Source organism: Dermacentor albipictus, chromosome 1 (assembly GCF_038994185.2).
Source record: "Dermacentor albipictus isolate Rhodes 1998 colony chromosome 1, USDA_Dalb.pri_finalv2, whole genome shotgun sequence".
NCBI classification, from domain to species: domain Eukaryota; kingdom Metazoa; phylum Arthropoda; class Arachnida; order Ixodida; family Ixodidae; genus Dermacentor; species Dermacentor albipictus.
Genome location: NC_091821.1, coordinates 501595503 through 501612497, shown reverse-complemented (window position 1 = coordinate 501612497; position 16995 = coordinate 501595503). Strand labels below are relative to the sequence as shown.

Genomic DNA, 16995 nt, shown 5'->3' with positions numbered 1-16995 from the left:
TGAAATACATCAAGTTCTTCTGCTTTATATGCTTATATGCTGGTTTACAAGTGCACTTTGTATTGTGCGACACATGTTTTTTGGTGCAGGTACGGATACGTAAAATTGATGCCTTCAGTATTTTTCATGACCAATTTCTGGAAAATTTTCTCAAGTGTAACATAGTTTGTTGAAGTCATCAAGTATTTATCTCGTGAACGCATTTCGGCGTTTCACATGCATTTGAATGGGAAAATCGAAGTCGGCCCTGAGCTGAAGCTTTCTTTTCTTCGAATTGCGATACGGGCAACACTGGCGCTCCTGCTAACAGTCACAAAAGTGTGCGTAAAGAGTTCGGGCTCATCTTAAATGCCGTGTAATGCAGCCGCCTCAAAAGGGAACTGTGGTGCCCTTATTTTATCCGGCCGTCTAGCACGGTGTCCGCAGCCGTCGCGCAATCGACGCTTCTTCGGCTCGGGTCTCACTTTTTCAGAGAGCGCGGCTGCACCGCAGCGTTGTTCAGCTGGGATGCTGGCGCGAGTGAAGCGAAGAGCGACCATTCGAGCTCTGAACAAACGCCTGCCGGCGCGGACGCTATCGCGGAAAGGCCCACAGCAGAAGCACGTGTCGCAACCGCTGCCAGCGCCCTCTCCGTGAGAACCTCCTCGCCCGCAACTCCCGAGGGCCGCACGCCGCACAGGCCCAGCACTCGCGAGTCGCGTGCGCCTGGGCCCCGCAGCCGGTTGAGTCGCGCGCCGACGGAAGCACGCTCGTAAGCTCCAACACGGTGCAGCCTCGGGCGAACCGAACAAGCAGGACCATGTCGCGCGCAGCGCTGCTGTTGGTGTGCGCCGCCGTCTGCTGGGCTCACGAGGTCACCACGACGGACCACTCCTTCCACAACCCAAACGCGGCTGTCGAAGGTGAGTGCCGTCACGAGGCGCCTGCCGCGCCTCCACTTCGGTTCCGGCTGGCGCGGGAGCCGCGCTTTCGCCGTGCCACACATAATCGGCCCCGCTCGAAGCTCCGCAATCTTTCTTTAGGGTCGCGTTTAGCACTTCTCGTTCTTGGCAGTAGAGAGCGAAACCAATCTTGGTGTCGCGTGTTTTCAGAATGTAGCGGCTTTTACAGAACCGCGTGGACAACGATGCGTTACATATTTGAAACAGAACAGCGCGGTGTTCACGGGGACAAGCAGGGGGAAACGACACGGACGAGCGCTGTCACAGTGCTCGTCCGTGTCGTTTCTCCCTGCTTGTCCCCGTGAACACCGCGCTGTTCTGATTGCGATATGTCTTACCAAATCGACCAAACGTGTGCTTTAAGATGTATTACAAGAGCGCGCCACTTGGCGATTCCGGGTTCGCTGCTTGATAGATTGATCCAGCTGGATTCGATATTCTGAAGTTCGCCACAGGTTCTATATTTCCGGCCTTTTGGACCAGCGTTCTCTTGCTGGGAACGTATTCGGCACTCTCTGGAACTTCCCAGCAGGATAGAGCAAAAATAACTCGCATAGCATTACGCATTTGCAAACATTGAACGCGGCATTAAAAATCTTTGCCGAGAACTTTCCGTAGTGATTCATGCACGAAAATGAACAGGTACCCACATAACATTACGCCTACCAGAGCCGATATTTTTTCCCGCTACTTCCGAGGTAATTTAACACGTTTGTTTGATCCTGCGTCAAGTCCTGCTCAAGGACACTTTTTAGTTGCGAGACAACGCCGATGCGAAGAGTGAAATTTCTTCAAGAAGTTTGCATTGCGCAATTTCATAAAGTATGATTAATTGACACTTCCAATATGATGCTACAATACAGAAAGCTTCCCCCTTTAACTGACTTCGTTTCAAGATGGAGCAGAATATTAGGCGCTAAAATGTCCCAAATCTTCTTCGCGGTATGTCGCCACACAACAGCACTGAAGAACGCTTTGTGTAAACATAATATGTGTGAATTAACTGATCACAACTGAAACATTTGTATGCTGAAATACCGATAATATGGCGGCTTGGCTTGAGAAACATTCGTCCCTGCTCGAAGTTTTCCGTCGTCGTTTTTCAGCGGCTTCTGCGTCACTGACATTCACGTGTAATCTCGTGTTTCACCCGTAATACAACGGATAACTTCCGAGGAAAAAAATAACGTACATACTTTTCTGCACAACAATAAATGCAACTGCAAAGTACATAGTATTATCAAAAGCTCTTTACAATGTTTGTTCGATAAAATTGTTGCCGCTTGACTGCCGACTGACAGCAAGTCTGCCCGTTAGAAAGGGAGCGTGAACGGGTTCGCATGCAGGTGACGTTGACAAGTTGAGTAGATCAAAAGGTAAGATTTACCTATAGGTAAACGTGTAGGTCATTTTTGTGATACAAGAACGTGATCATCACTGTCTCTGAGTTGTCTCAGAAAATCAAATTAATTGTCGCGCTTATGTTCAGAGACACGATTAAAGAGAAGCAATGTTTTGTAGCTACAAACATTACAATAATATTAGTTCATATCGTTTTGAGGGTCATTAGCACGAAGCTGCCGGACACAACATCCAGTCTTAAGTAACATGTGACGCGCCACACTGTCAACAACTTTTCTTATTGACCCATGCCTGCAGGTAAGGCATTGATTATTTCCTGGCCGTCATGCACTAGACATTGTAGAGAAAGACAAGTACAGTGCATAACAGTTACTTAAAGAGGAAACATTCTATGGCAATCTTCAAAGATCACAAGTGTGTCCAGATAACCAGGTGATTTACAGTCCACGCTGGCCACCGACAAAAAGATTCGCGATAATTTTTAATGTAGCAGTCCGTTAAACAAATATTTTTAGGCACCGGTTAATCACCAGGATGTTTAGCGTAGGGAAGCAATGAATGCTTGCTTTGCACATTTATTGGAGTAATGTTTCGGAAAAATGCACAGCCAGGAAATGCGGCGCTGTGCGGTAAGTCAAGTTGAATTATGTACATGTGAGCATTCGTCTCGGCAAACGCCAGAAAAAAGAATAATAAAAAGAAATTCGGCCTCATTTACTACTGATGCCATTTACTTCTTCATATGAGCGCTCAAGTTTACTGTAGTTCCCATTTTATCGTGGCTATAGTGTGTTGATTTTCACAAAGCAAAGCTAGCACTTCTATAAAAATTGCAGGTAAATCTGCGTCCTGACTGTTCTTTCGCAGAAGCTTGTTCTCGTGCCCACGCTCACAAAGGCATCGTATCCATGTATGTATGTGGCACTCAACAGAAAGCAAGACAGCAACTGAGAATCTCGATGCTTGCGTGACTAACTAGCAGAAAAAGCCAACAGAAGTCGAAAGGATAGCTTTAGAGGAAGATTGATTCGTTGTAATAGGTATTGCAAAGAGACATGCCTGACGGCGACCAAACACCTGCGGTGATTCGTTTCAAAGTGACGCGTCGATCCCGCGACCTGCGGCCAGCGTACACGAGCAGGTTGATGTAGTGGCACTAATAACACGGTCCACAGTTCAGTCTCTGAAGGCCGCTGTTTTGAAGTAGCGTGTTCTGTAACTGTGTCTAGTTGCCCGCACAGCAGGACATCAACATCATCAGCCTTGGTTACGCCCGCTGGAGGGCAAAGGCCTCTCCCATATTTCTTCAACTCCGGTCATGTACTAATTATGGCCATGCCGTCCCTGCAAACTTCTTAATCTCATCCGCCCACCTAACGTTCTGCCGCCCCCTGCTACGCTTCCCTTCCCTTGGAATCCAGTCCGTAACCCTTAATGACCATCGGTTATCTTCCCTCCTCATTACATGTCCTGCCCACGCCCATTTGTTTTTCTTGATTTCAAATAAGTTGTCTTTAACTCGCGTTTGTTCCCTCACCCAATCTGCTCTTTTCTTATCCCTTAACGTTACACCTATCATTCTTCTTTCCATAGCTCGTTGCGTCGTCCTCAATTTGAGTAGAACCCTTTTCGTAAGCCTCCAGGTTTCTGCCCCGTAGGTGAGTACGGGTAAGACACAGCTATTATACACTTTTCTCTTGAGGGATAATGGCAAGCTGCTGTTCATGATCTGAGAATGCCTGCCAAACGCACCCCAGCCCATTCTTATTCTTCTGATTATTTCCGTCTCATAATCCGGATCCGCAGTCACTACCTGCCCTAAGTAGATGTATTCCCTTACGACTTCCAGTGCCTCGCTGCCTATTGTAAATTGCTGTTCTCTTCCGAGACTTTTAAGCATTACTTTAGTTTTCTGCAGATTAATTTTTAGACCCACTCTTTTGCTTTGCCTCTCCAGGTCAGTGAGCATGCATTGCAGTTGGTCCCCTGAGTTACTAAGCAAGGCGAGATCATCAGCGAATCGGAAATTGCTAAGGTATTCTCCATTAACTATTATCCCCAATTTTTTCCCAATCTAGGTCTCTGAATACCTTCTGTAAACACGCTGTGAATATCATTGGAGAGATCGTATCTCCCTGCCTGACGCCTTTCTTTATTGGGATTTTTTTGTTTATTTATGAAGGACTACGTTGGCTGTGGAGCCGCTACAGATATCTTTCAGTATTTTTACATACGGCTCGTCTACACTCTGATTCCGTAATGCGTCCATGACTGCTGAGGTTTCGACAGAATCAAATGCTTTCTCGTAATCAATGAAACCTATATATAAGGGTTGGTTATATTCTGCACATTTCTCTATCACTTGATTGATAGTGTGAATATGGTCTATTGTAGAGTAGCCTTTACGGAATCCTGCCTGGTCCTTTGGTTGACAGAAGTCTATGGTGTTCCTGATTCTATTTGCGATTACCTTAGTAAATACTTTGTAGGCAACGGACAGTGAGCTGATCGGTCTATAATTTTTCAAGTCTTTGGCGTCCCCTTTCTTATGGATTCGGATTATGTTAGCGTTCTTCCAAGATTCCGGTACGCTCGAGGTTATGAGGCATTGCGTATACAGGGTGGCCAGTTTCTCTAGAACAATCTGACCACCCTCCTTCAACAAATCTGCTGTTACCTGATCCTCCCCAGCTGCCTTCCCCCTTTGCATAGCTCCTAAGGCTTTCTTTACTTCTTCTCCCTTTACCTGTTGGATTTCGAATTCCTCTAGGCTATTCTCTCTTCCACTATCGTCGTGGGTGCCACTGGTACTGTATAAATCTCTATAGAACTCCTCAGCCACTTCTCCCGCAGGGGCGTCTGCGTAAGTAGACGTTTGGTGATTTGCGACACCACGTACCCGAGCACACGAGGGTTGGACCCTCCCGCGTGTAGCCGTGCGCGGCTTAGCCGTGTCTGGGGAAAAGGGGATCCTGGGGGTTGAGCTGATGCTGGGTGTTTGGACCTTGTTTGAACACACCCCTGACACGTGTACTTATCTTTATCGCGCAACCACGTTTCGCCGCTTAACAACTGTAATCGCAGAGCGAGGGACGCGCCTGCATGTATCCGACGTTTCTGGAAAGTTATCGACGCTTCTATCCGCGTGTCTGTTGTCGCCGAACCTTGTGTTATCAGATTTCATCGCGTGACACGAATGGTGTAGAACTTTGTGGAAGACACGCGGGTCCCATCAGTTAATCTGGAACATTCGACGACTGATCTATAAAAGCAGACGCGCTTGACCCGCTGATCAGATTTTCGACGATCGCCGACTGTGTTCGCCGCTATCGTTGTGCTATAAGTGTAGCCTGTTTTGTGGGCACAGGTTCGCCCAATAAAATTTAGTTTTGTCGTTCACAGTGTTGCTACTGTGTCCTTCAACGTCACCACCACGTGACATCTGGTGGAGGTGCTAGTGCGTTCATGTACCGAACGCCCCCGCAAAGCCGCGATCCAAGCCCGAAGCCCGAGGACAAAACCGACACCGCCCAAGACCAGCGTGCTAGCCGCAGACTGCAAGGACTGCTCCCAGAGCACGGACTTCTACCTGAGGCGACAAAGAAGATCGTGGTCAAGACAACCTCAATGGCTGCCCCAGCGTCCCCCGTTATCTTACAACAACCCCGGGACCCACCGACCTTCCATGGAGCAGCGACTGAAGACCCGGAATCCTGGCTGGAGACCTACGAGCGAATCGCGACATTCAACAACTGGGACTCCGACGACAAGCTGCGGCATGTCTACTTCGCCTTAGAAGACGCCGCCAGAACGTGGTTTGAGAACCGGGAGTCGACCTTAACGACATGGGACCTCTTCCGTAGCGGCTTCCTGCGCACCTTTACGAGCGTCGTGCGCAAGGAAAGGGCCGAAGCCATGCTGGACGCCCGAGTGCAGCTACCGAACGAGAACGTTGCTATCTTCACGGAAGAAATGAAACGTCTCTTCCGCCACGCCGACCCGGATATGCCCGAAGAGAAGAAAGTCCGCCTTCTCATGCGTGGTGTGAAGGAAGAACTTTTCGGCGCAATGGTACGAAGCCCACCGAAGACCGTAGAAGAGTTCCTTCGCGAGGCAACCAGCATTGAGAAGACACTCGAAATGCGGAACCGGCAATTCAACCGCCGCACAAGCTCTACCCACTACTCAGGAATTCAATCACTGGCCACGGACGATCTGCGCGAGACCATCACGGCTATTGTGCACGAAGAACTGCGAAAGGTCTTGCCTTCGTCGCAGCCTCAAGTGGCCTCTATCGCCGACATCGTGAAGGAAGAGGTGCACCGATCCCTTGGAGTTCCTGAGGTACAACCAGAATCACCACAGCCCCAACCGGAAGCGATGACCTACGCCGCCGTCGCACGCCGTCAAGGCCCCCCTCCGCGACCGCGCCAGGGCCCTGTGACGCCGCAATTCCGTCGTCCGCCGCCACCGCCGCCAGCACGCCCACCCGTCGCCCAGCGCGCCTACGCGAGGAAGACGGACATCTGGCGGGCCCCCGACCACCGCCCGCTCTGCTATCACTGCGGAGAAGCCGGCCATGTGTACCGCCGATGCCCATACCGCGACTTGGGACTGAGAGCGTTCGCCGTGAATGCGCCGCGTCCACAGCTTGGCGAGCGCCCACGTGACATCGCCGATTACCTCGCCGCTACTCAGTGGAGCCCTCGACGGCCGTCCCGTTCGCCGTCACCAGGCCGCTACCTGTCGCCGCAGCGCCGACCATACACCGGCCCAGACCGGGGCCGCTCTGCGAGCCCATATCCGGAAAACTAAAAGCAGCAACCGATGGAGGTGCGGTTGCTGTTCGTCGAACTGACGAAGATCCTCCGCCGCCGACGAATACGACGAAGAAACCATCTCGACGACCTAATGACGAGACGCCGCCGTTCCGACGAAGTCAGGAAGCCAAGACTGCACCGACGAAAGACTGCTTGACGACGCGACGTTCCAGCTTCAGTTCAACACGACGCAGCCGTGATCCGACGCCGAGACCTAACTGTAACGCCAGACAAAGAACCACCGACCTCGACGTGCTTCTCGACGGCCACGCTGTTACCGCCTTAGTGGACACAGGGGCTGATTACTCCGTCATGAGTGGACACATCGCCGCCCAGTTGAAGAAGGTTAAGACTGCATGGGAAGGCCCTCAAATTCGCACCGCTGGAGGACACCTGATTACGCCGACTGGAATCTGCACGGCAAGGATAACCATTCATGACCGGACTTACCCTGCCAACTTCGTTATCCTCCAACAGTGTTCTCGAGACGTCATTCTCGGTATGGACTTCCTGAACCAATACGGCGCAGTCATCGACCTGAAGTCGAAGTCAATAACGCTGTCGGAAGATAAAGCGATACCGCCGGAGAGCCCTCGTAGTCACCACGCCTTGAGTGTGCTCGAAGACCAAGTGAGCATCCCGCCCCGCTCCAGCATTGTTATTTCGGTCGGCACCGAAATACCCGCTGACGTAGAAGGTGTCATCGAAGGCGACCAACGCCTCCTGCTAGAGCGTGAAATTTGCGTCGCAAGAGGGATCGCTCGACTGCATGGAGGGAAAACTGAAGTGTTGCTGACAAACTTCAGCCCGGAGTTCAAGCACATCAACAAGGGCACGACGATCGCGTACATCGAGGAAATTGTGGAAACCAGTAATGCGTTTGTCCTCTCGGATTCCGCCACATCTACCCCGACGACCACGGTTCCCGAACCAGACTACGACATTAATCCAAGTCTCCCAGTGATTAAGCAACAGCAGCTCAGAAGTCTGCTCCGACGATACAAAGACTGCTTTTCGACGACATCGAGGATTCGACAAACACCAGTCGCCAAGCATCGCATAATCACCGAGGAGTACGCTCGACCACTCCGCCAAAGCCCTTACCGAGTTTCGCCGCGAGAACGCGAAGCTATAAGAGAACAAGTCGACGAAATGCTGCGCGACGACATCATCCAGCCGTCGAAAAGCCCGTGGGCATCCCCTGTTGTCCTGGTGAAGAAAAAGGATGGAACCCTACGTTTCTGCGTCGATTATCGTCGTCTGAACAAGATCACGAAGAAGGACGTATACCCCCTTCCACGGATAGACGACGCATTGGATCGGCTCTGCAATGCTAAATACTTCTCATCGATGGACCTCAAGTCTGGGTATTGGCAAATAGAAGTCGACGAAAGAGATCGCGAAAAGACGGCCTTCATCACCCCAGACGGCCTCTACGAGTTCAAGGTTATGCCATTCGGACTGTGCTCGGCGCCTGCAACGTTCCAGCGCGTCATGGACACCGTGTTAGCCGGATTGAAGTGGCAGACCTGTCTCGTTTACTTGGATGACGTCGTCGTCTTCGCCGGAAATTTCGACGATCACCTGAGGCGGCTTGCGACAGTACTAGACGCCATCAAGTCAGCAGGGCTCACTCTGAAGCCAGAAAAATGCCGCTTCGCTTACGACGAGCTTCTGTTCCTAGGCCACGTCATCAGTAAAACCGGAGTACGCCCCGACCCGCAGAAAACAGCTGCCATCGCAAAGTTCCCGCAGCCCACCGACAAGAAGGCAGTGCGTAGATTCCTTGGCATGTGTGCCTACTACAGGCGCTTTGTCAAGGACTTTTCACGCATCGCCGAGCCGTTGACACGTCTAACCAAATGTGATGTCGCGTTCAAGTGGGAAACGCCGCAGGCCGACGCATTTGAAGAACTCAAACGACGGATGCAGTCGCCGCCGGTACTTGCGCACTTCGACGAGTACGCCGATACAGAAATCCATACTGACGCCAGTAGCCTAGGCCTCGGTGCCGTTCTAGTCCAGAAGAAAAACGGAGTTGAACAGGTGATATCTTACGCTAGCCGGTCACTGTCAAAAGCGGAAGGCAACTATTCTACGACGGAAAAGGAATGCCTCGCCATCGTTTGGGCTACAGCTAAATTTCGCCCTTATCTTTATGGCAGGCCATTCAAAGTCGTCAGTGACCATCACGCTTTGTGTTGGCTAGCAAGTATAAAGGATCCCTCAGGACGGCTGGCACGGTGGAGCCTCAGACTACAAGAATACGACATCACCGTAACATACAAGTCCGGACGAAAACACTCAGACGCCGATTGCCTATCCCGCGCCCCCATTGACCCGCCGCCGCTAGATGACGAGGATGACGACGCCTTCCTTGGAATAATAAGCGCGGAAGACTTCGCCGAACAACAACGAGCGGACCCGGAACTTAAAGGCCTCGTCGATTATTTGGAAGGGCACACCGACGTTGTCCCCAGGGCATTTAAGCGCGGATTATCTTCCTTCACGCTTCAAGACAGTCTACTCGTGAAGAAGAACTTCTCGCCAGTCCGCGCCAGTTACCTTCTTGTTGTCCCGTCAGGACTTCGTCCAGAAGTATTGCATGCCCTACATGACGATCCGACCGCTGGACACCTCGGATTTTCCCGGACACTATCGAGGATACAAGAAAAGTATTATTGGCCGCGCCTGACCGCCGACGTCGCCCGTTATGTCAGAACATGCCGAGACTGTCAGCGACGTAAGACACCGCCGACAAGGCCAGCCGGATTACTACAGCCAATCGACCCTCCTTGCCGACCATTCCAGCAGATAGGGATGGACTTGCTGGGACCCTTTCCGACGTCAACAACCGGAAATAAGTGGATCGTCGTGGCGGCAGACTACCTCACCCGCTTCGCTGAAACTAAAGCACTGCGAAAAGGAAGCGCAGCCGAAGTGGCGAAATTTTTTGTCGAAAACATCCTGCTTCGACATGGCGCCCCAGAAGTCCTCATCACCGACAGAGGAACGGCCTTTACAGCGGAGCTCACCCAAGCCATTCTGAAATACAGTCAGACAAGGCACAGGAGGACCACGGCCTACCACCCGCAGACGAATGGCCTTACGGAGCGGCTGAATAAGACCCTCGCCGACATGCTAGCGATGTACGTCGACGTCGAACACAAGACCTGGGATGCCGTCCTGCCGTACGTAACATTTGCTTACAACACGGCGGTGCAAGAAACAACACAGATCACGCCGTTTAAGCTGGTTTACGGCAGGAACCCGACGACGACGCTCGACGCCATGCTGCCCCACATCACTGACGAAGAGAATGTTGACGTCGCTAGCTATCTCCAGCGCGCCGAAGAAGCCCGACAGCTCGCCCGCCTACGGATCAAGACCCAGCAGCGTACCGACAGCCGACATTACAACCTCCGAAGACGCTTCGTCGAGTACCAGCCCGGCGACCGTGTTTGGGTATGGACCCCGATACGCCGGCGAGGACTCAGTGAGAAGCTGCTGCGACGCTATTTCGGACCCTACAAGGTCATCCGACGTATTGGCGCACTAGACTATGAGGTCGTGCCAGACGGCATTTCGCACTCACAGCGGCGCCGCGCACGATCTGAAGTGGTCCACGTGGTGCGCCTTAAACCATTTTACGGACGCTGATGAACTTCCTTAGTTTGTTGTTTTCTTTGCTACGAGTGCTTTTCTTTGTTACTTTCGTTTGTTTGCAGCATCGGGTCGATGCTTTTTAAGAGGGGGGTAATGACACGTGTACTTATCTTTATCGCGCAACCACGTTTCGCCGCTTAACAACTGTAATCGCAGAGCGAGGGACGCGCCTGCATGTATCCGACGTTTCTGGAAAGTTATCGACGCTTCTATCCGCGTGTCTGTTGTCGCCGAACCTTGTGTTATCAGATTTCATCGCGTGACACGAATGGTGTAGAACTTTGTGGAAGACACGCGGGTCCCATCAGTTAATCTGGAACATTCGACGACTGATCTATAAAAGCAGACGCGCTTGACCCGCTGATCAGATTTTCGACGATCGCCGACTGTGTTCGCCGCTATCGTTGTGCTATAAGTGTAGCCTGTTTTGTGGGCACAGGTTCGCCCAATAAAATTTAGTTTTGTCGTTCACAGTGTTGCTACTGTGTCCTTCAACGTCACCACCACGTGACACCCCTTTGGCCTCTGCTTCACATAGACGGCACCCCCGGACTGACCCACCCGGGGGAAATCGGCAGTCGCCTTTTCCTGTCCTCCTCTCCAATCTTGGTCTTTCTCTCCCACTTTTCCATCTTTCCTGTCTACTCTTCACTTCTAATTACTTCCGTATTCCTGGCGGCAAGGGTTAACCTGGTGTAATTATCCAACCTTGGGTATTTTATAGTAGGTCATAGTGGCGATGCATGGCTGGCGTCTTCAGGCTTCCAATCCTGTAGCGTCCCCTTGTTGGGCTCCGTGGTGGGTGGCCACCATCGCCGCCGAATTTTCCAATTTTTTATGGCAGAAGCTTTTCCCACATTACCTGATCGCTCCCTGAAGAGGGGGCGCACCAATGAACAGTTCAACTTTTTCATGCAACCGAAAGTGTCCTTCCCTATATACCACGTTGTCCACAGCCAGCACGAAACCAAGACTGTCCGAATGATATCACCATTTCTTGTAGCTAAATCTATCACAGAAGCAGTAGGCCCAGGTTATAAAGTTACGAAGATGGGAAGTGGCGATCTTCTACTAGAAGTTCGCGACAAGCCACAATATGACAAACTATCAAAACTTGTAGCGTTTCGGGACATCCCCGTTTCTGTAGGACCACACAGGTCGATGAACACAGTGCGCGGTGTCATCTCAGAAGATGACCTTATCGAACTTACCGAAAGTGAATTACTAGAAGGATGGCAAGAACAGAACGTCGTCAAGGTACACAGGATAAAAATAACGCGAGATGACAAAGAAATACCAACCAGGCACATAATCATCACATTTGGAACCAGCAACTTACAAGATTCAATAGAAACATGATACTGCAAACTGCCGGTAAGGCCATACATTCCCAACCCACGCCGATGCTTCAAGTGTCAGCGGTTCGGGCACGGTTCGCAAAGTTGCCGAGGGCGCACTACATGTGCAAAATGTGCATCAAACGAACACTCGTCCGACACTTGCACTTCCGGCACACGTTGCGCTAACTGTGAAGGGGACCACCCCGCATACTCTCGTTCTTGCCCATCATGGAAAAAAGAAAAACAAATAATCGAAATCAAAGTCAAACATAACCTTTCCTTCCAAGAGGCGCGCAAGCGCTTCTCGTTGAACCAATGTAGTCCGTCCTACACCGATGTGGCGCGCCGGGGGGCAGCGCTACATCATTCGGTGGCCGCCGAAGTCACACGGAGTGTGACGGCGGTCCCGCCATTAGCCCCCCCGGCCGGAACAGCCAGCGCTGTTCCAGCCCCCGCAAACAAGGAACAGCAGACCCTCGGGCAGGGCCACTGCTCGTGCAGATCGGCCCACCACTCCCGCGAAAATCCCCGCTCCGCGGGCAGTATCCACCGCCTCAGACGAGGTGATGGATACGAGCACAAATCCGGCGTCTCAGACGCCCAAGGAACGGCGCAGCTCCCTCGAGCGCGCCGGGGAGAAAGAGAGAGCTCGCATCAAGGGGCCTGGAAAGGCCTCGTGAGCTAAGCTATATTTCTTAGACACACAGCACAAAACACATACATTATGGATACACAGATAATACAATGGAATGTGAGGGGTTTACTCCACAACCTAGACGACATTAAGGAACTTTTACATAGGTACACCCCAAAGGTGCTCTGTGTCCAGGAAACACATCTTAAACCTTCACAAACAAACTTTCTCCGACAGTATGCCATTTTCCGGAAAGACCGCAACGACGCCTTCGCCTCGTCTGGCGGTGTGGCAATAATTGTAGATAAGGGTGTTGCATGCCGGCAATTATAGCTTAAAACACCCCTTGAGGCAGTTGCAGTCCGTGCGATATTGTTTAATAAACTAGTAACAATTTGCTCACTATATATCCCCCCGAACTGCCATCTTTCAAAAACGAAATTACAAAGCTTCATTAATGAACTGCACGAACCTTATATTGTCGTCGGAGATTTCAATGCACACAACACCCTTTGGGGAGGTTGTCGTTGTGATGCCAGGGGACGCTTAGTAGAAAGCCTCCTCTTCACTACAGGTGCATGCTTACCAAATAATAAAGAGCCTACATTCTATATCGTGGCAAACAAAACATTTTCATCGATCGATTTGAGCATTGCATCTGGTACACTCGTACCGTATCTAGAGTGGAACGTGCTTAAAAACCCATATGGGAGCGATCATTTTCCAATTCTCATAAAATCAACAAAACAGGATCAATGCTCCCCATGCGTCCCCCACTGGATAGTCGAGTCAGCCGACTGGAAGCGTTATGAAGAACGCACCCGCATGACTTGGGAAGACATATCTACACTTCCTATTGATGACGCCGTGGCATATCTGACCGCATTTATTGTTGATGCAGCGTCACTGTGTATCCCTGAATCAAATGGATCATCCACTAGGCGACGTGTTCCCTGGTGGAATGCGGAGTGCAAAGAAGCTCGTAAAAATCAAAATAAGGCTTGGAGTCACCCTCGCGAATCTCCAACTGCCGAGAATCTTATCAATTTCAAGAAAATAAAGTCACTAGGTAGAAGAACACGCCGCCGGGCCAAGCGGGAAAGTTGGCAAAACTACACCAGTAGCATCAGTTCATATACAGACGAACGGAAAGCCTGGAATAGGGTCAACAAAATAAAAGGCCGCCAAACTCACCCTCTACCTTTAGTAAACACACAAGGAGACACTATTGAGGACCAGGCTGATTCGCTAGGGGCACATTTCCAGTACATTTCGAGTTCATCGCATTACTCAGATACATTTCTAAGATATCAGCGACAAGCGGAACGACAGCCTCTGAACCGGAAAGGAAATAAAAATGAACCCTACAACCGGCCATTTAACATGGTGGAATTTCAGGCTGCATTGAACTGTTGCAATAAATCAGCTCCTGGAGGCGATCGAATAGTTTATGAGATGATAGAACACCTACACCCCGAAACACACAAAACACTACTATCACTCTTTAATTCCATATTCTCTGCCAGTTACATTCCATCTGCCTGGAAGCAAGCAGTAGTCATTCCTATTCTTAAAGAGGGCAAGGATCCAACTTCGGTCTGCAGCTACAGGCCTATAGCCCGGACAAGCTGCCTATGCAAACTCTTTGAGAAAATGGTAAACAGACGGCTAATCCATTATCTTGAAAGTAATAATATATTAGACACCTTGCAGTGTGGTTTTAGGGAGGGTAGATGTACGACAGATCACCTTGTCCGTATGGAGGCGAATATCCGAGATGCCTTCGTGCATAAGCAGTTTCTATTAGCCGTATTTTTAGATATGGAAAAGGCATACGACACAACCTGGCGTTATGGAATTCTTCGTGATCTGGCTTGTATGGGTGTCAGAGGCAATCTCTTGAATCTGATCCAAAGCTACCTTTCAAATCGTACGTTCGGTGTGAGGGTTGGTAAAGTGCTATCTGGTCAATTTACACAGGAAACAGGTGTGCCACAAGGAGGTGTACTGAGCTGCACGCTCTTCATCGTAAAAATGAATTCCCTCTATAGCGTCATACCACGAACAATGTTTTATTCAGTGTACGTGGATGACGTACAGATAGGATTTAAATCATGCAACATTTCTATCTGTGAGCGACATATACAGCTTGGCCTAAACAAAATATCTAAGTGGGCTGACGAGAATGAATTCAAGTTAAACCCCCCAAAAAGCACATGCCTTCTATTTTCGAAAAAGAGAGGTATATTACCTGACCCTGCTATCTATCTTAATGGACAACGGCTATCTGTCAGCCACGAACATAAATTTTTAGGAATCATCTTAGACTCTAAACTAACATTTGTCCCTCACCTTCAATATCTGAGAGCGAGATGTCTGAAGACAATGAATTTGCTAAAGCTCTTATCCCGCACATCTTGCGGAAGTGACAGGAGATGCCTTTTGAGCCTCTACAAAAGCCTTATACGGTCCCGTCTCGACTATGGAGCAATAGTATATAGCTCTGCTGCACCTAGTGCTTTAAAGATGCTAGATCCCATTCACCACTTGGGTATACGCCTGGCTACAGGCGCTTTTAGGACAAGTCCCGTAGAAAGCCTGTATGTGGAGTGTGATGAATGGTCATTACATCTCCAAAGGACATATTTAACCTTTTCCTATGCTCTCAAGGTCAAATCAGACGTTCAGCATCCATGTCACTCACTTATTCATGAAGAGTCTACAGCCAGATTATTTCGTAACCGCCCAGCTATTAGACCTCCGTTGAGCCTTCGTTTGACAACACTGGCAGAAGAAACAGGTGTCTTAGTCCCAGAGAATGTCCTAATGGCACCCACCCGCTTGCTCCCACCATGGGAATGGCAGACCATTGAATGCGACGTCTCTTTTGTAGAAGTATCTAAGAGGGCGCCTGAAGCACATATACGATTCCATTTTCGTGAACTTCAGAAGTACTCCTGTAAAGAATATTATACAGACGCTTCCAAATCCTCTAAATGTGTTTCCTACGCAGCTCTGGGACCTTCATTTTCAGTATCTGGAGCACTAAATACACACACAAGTATATTTACAGCTGAAGCCTACGCTATACTCTCGGCTGTTCAAAACATAAGGCTCACAAAATTTGCTAGGGCTATTGTATTTACAGACTCATTAAGTGTAGTCAGAGCCCTACTTAAACCAAGAAAATATAAAAACTCAGTTTTTAGTGAGCTGTACAGTCTGTTGTGCTCCCTATATATGTGCAATCAAGTGACTGTGATATGCTGGGTACCTGGTCACAAAGGTTTTAAAGGCAACGAAGCTGCTGACGAAAGCGCTGGGTCAGTAACTTTTAGCAATGCAGATTCAAATATCTCCATCCCTGCCACAGACCTAAAGCCTTTTCTACGCAGTAAATTGCGGAATCATTGGCAAGGCGAATGGGATAAACAAGCAATGAATAAGCTTCACATAATAAAACCAAAACTGGGGAACTGGGTAAATGGGAAAATAGCAAGGTACAAGGAAGTACTTCTTTGCCGTTTAAGGATAGGCCACACATACGGTACCCACTCTCATCTCTTGACTGGGGGCGATCCTCCAACTTGTGTTAGGTGCGGCAAGAATCTCACTGTCCTCCATGTTCTTATTCAGTGCCCTGCAATAGAAACAGACAGGAAAAAGTTTTTCCCTGCTGCATATCGCGAGAATTTACCCCTTCACCCTGCATTTTTTCTTAGCGATGAACCGCTTTTTAATCTGCAAACAGTCTTAGAGGTTTTAGCTGAAACGGACACCCTGAAAATCATCTGGCCTGGCAACTTTTACCACACGACTAACAGCCCTGCATTCAAGGGCTCTCTTGAAACTCTCTTGTCAGTGTTAAGTTTTATTGCATCATGTTTTAACGAAAGTCCATTGCCATAGCCCATCTCACACCCTAGTCATCGTCATTATTTTAGCACCTATGTATTCTACTCCACTTACAGCGGAAGTTTTTAGGCCCTTTTACAGCCATATCTCATCTACCATGACGAGTTCATTGCGCATGTCACCAACACATCGTCAACATTACCACCTGTCATGGCGCTCTTTGGCCAAACCTGGCCCTTGCGCCATTAAACACCACACATCATCATCATCCTCCTCAGCCACTTCAACTATCTCATCCATATTAGTGACGATATTGCTGGCTTTGTCTCTTAACGCACACATCTGATTCTTGCCTATTCCTAGTTTCTTCTTCACTG

At 49.7% G+C, this 16995-nt stretch overlaps 1 protein-coding gene across 2 annotated transcripts in view; it reads left to right on the top strand.

The window, feature by feature from the left end:
* LOC135909351 (alkaline phosphatase-like) overlaps positions 1 to 16995 on the top strand; it is a 205840-nt gene that overhangs the window by 91979 nt on the left and 96866 nt on the right. The window contains exon 1 of one of the 2 annotated variants that reach the window (XM_065441301.2): positions 672 to 902. The exons of the other annotated variant lie outside the window; for it this stretch is intronic. Within the exon in view, the coding sequence (XP_065297373.1) occupies positions 800 to 902 (103 nt within the window). The 5' untranslated portion in view covers positions 672 to 799. Of the gene's footprint in view, positions 1 to 671; positions 903 to 16995 lie in introns of those variants that run through there. 2 annotated transcript variants of the gene reach the window in all.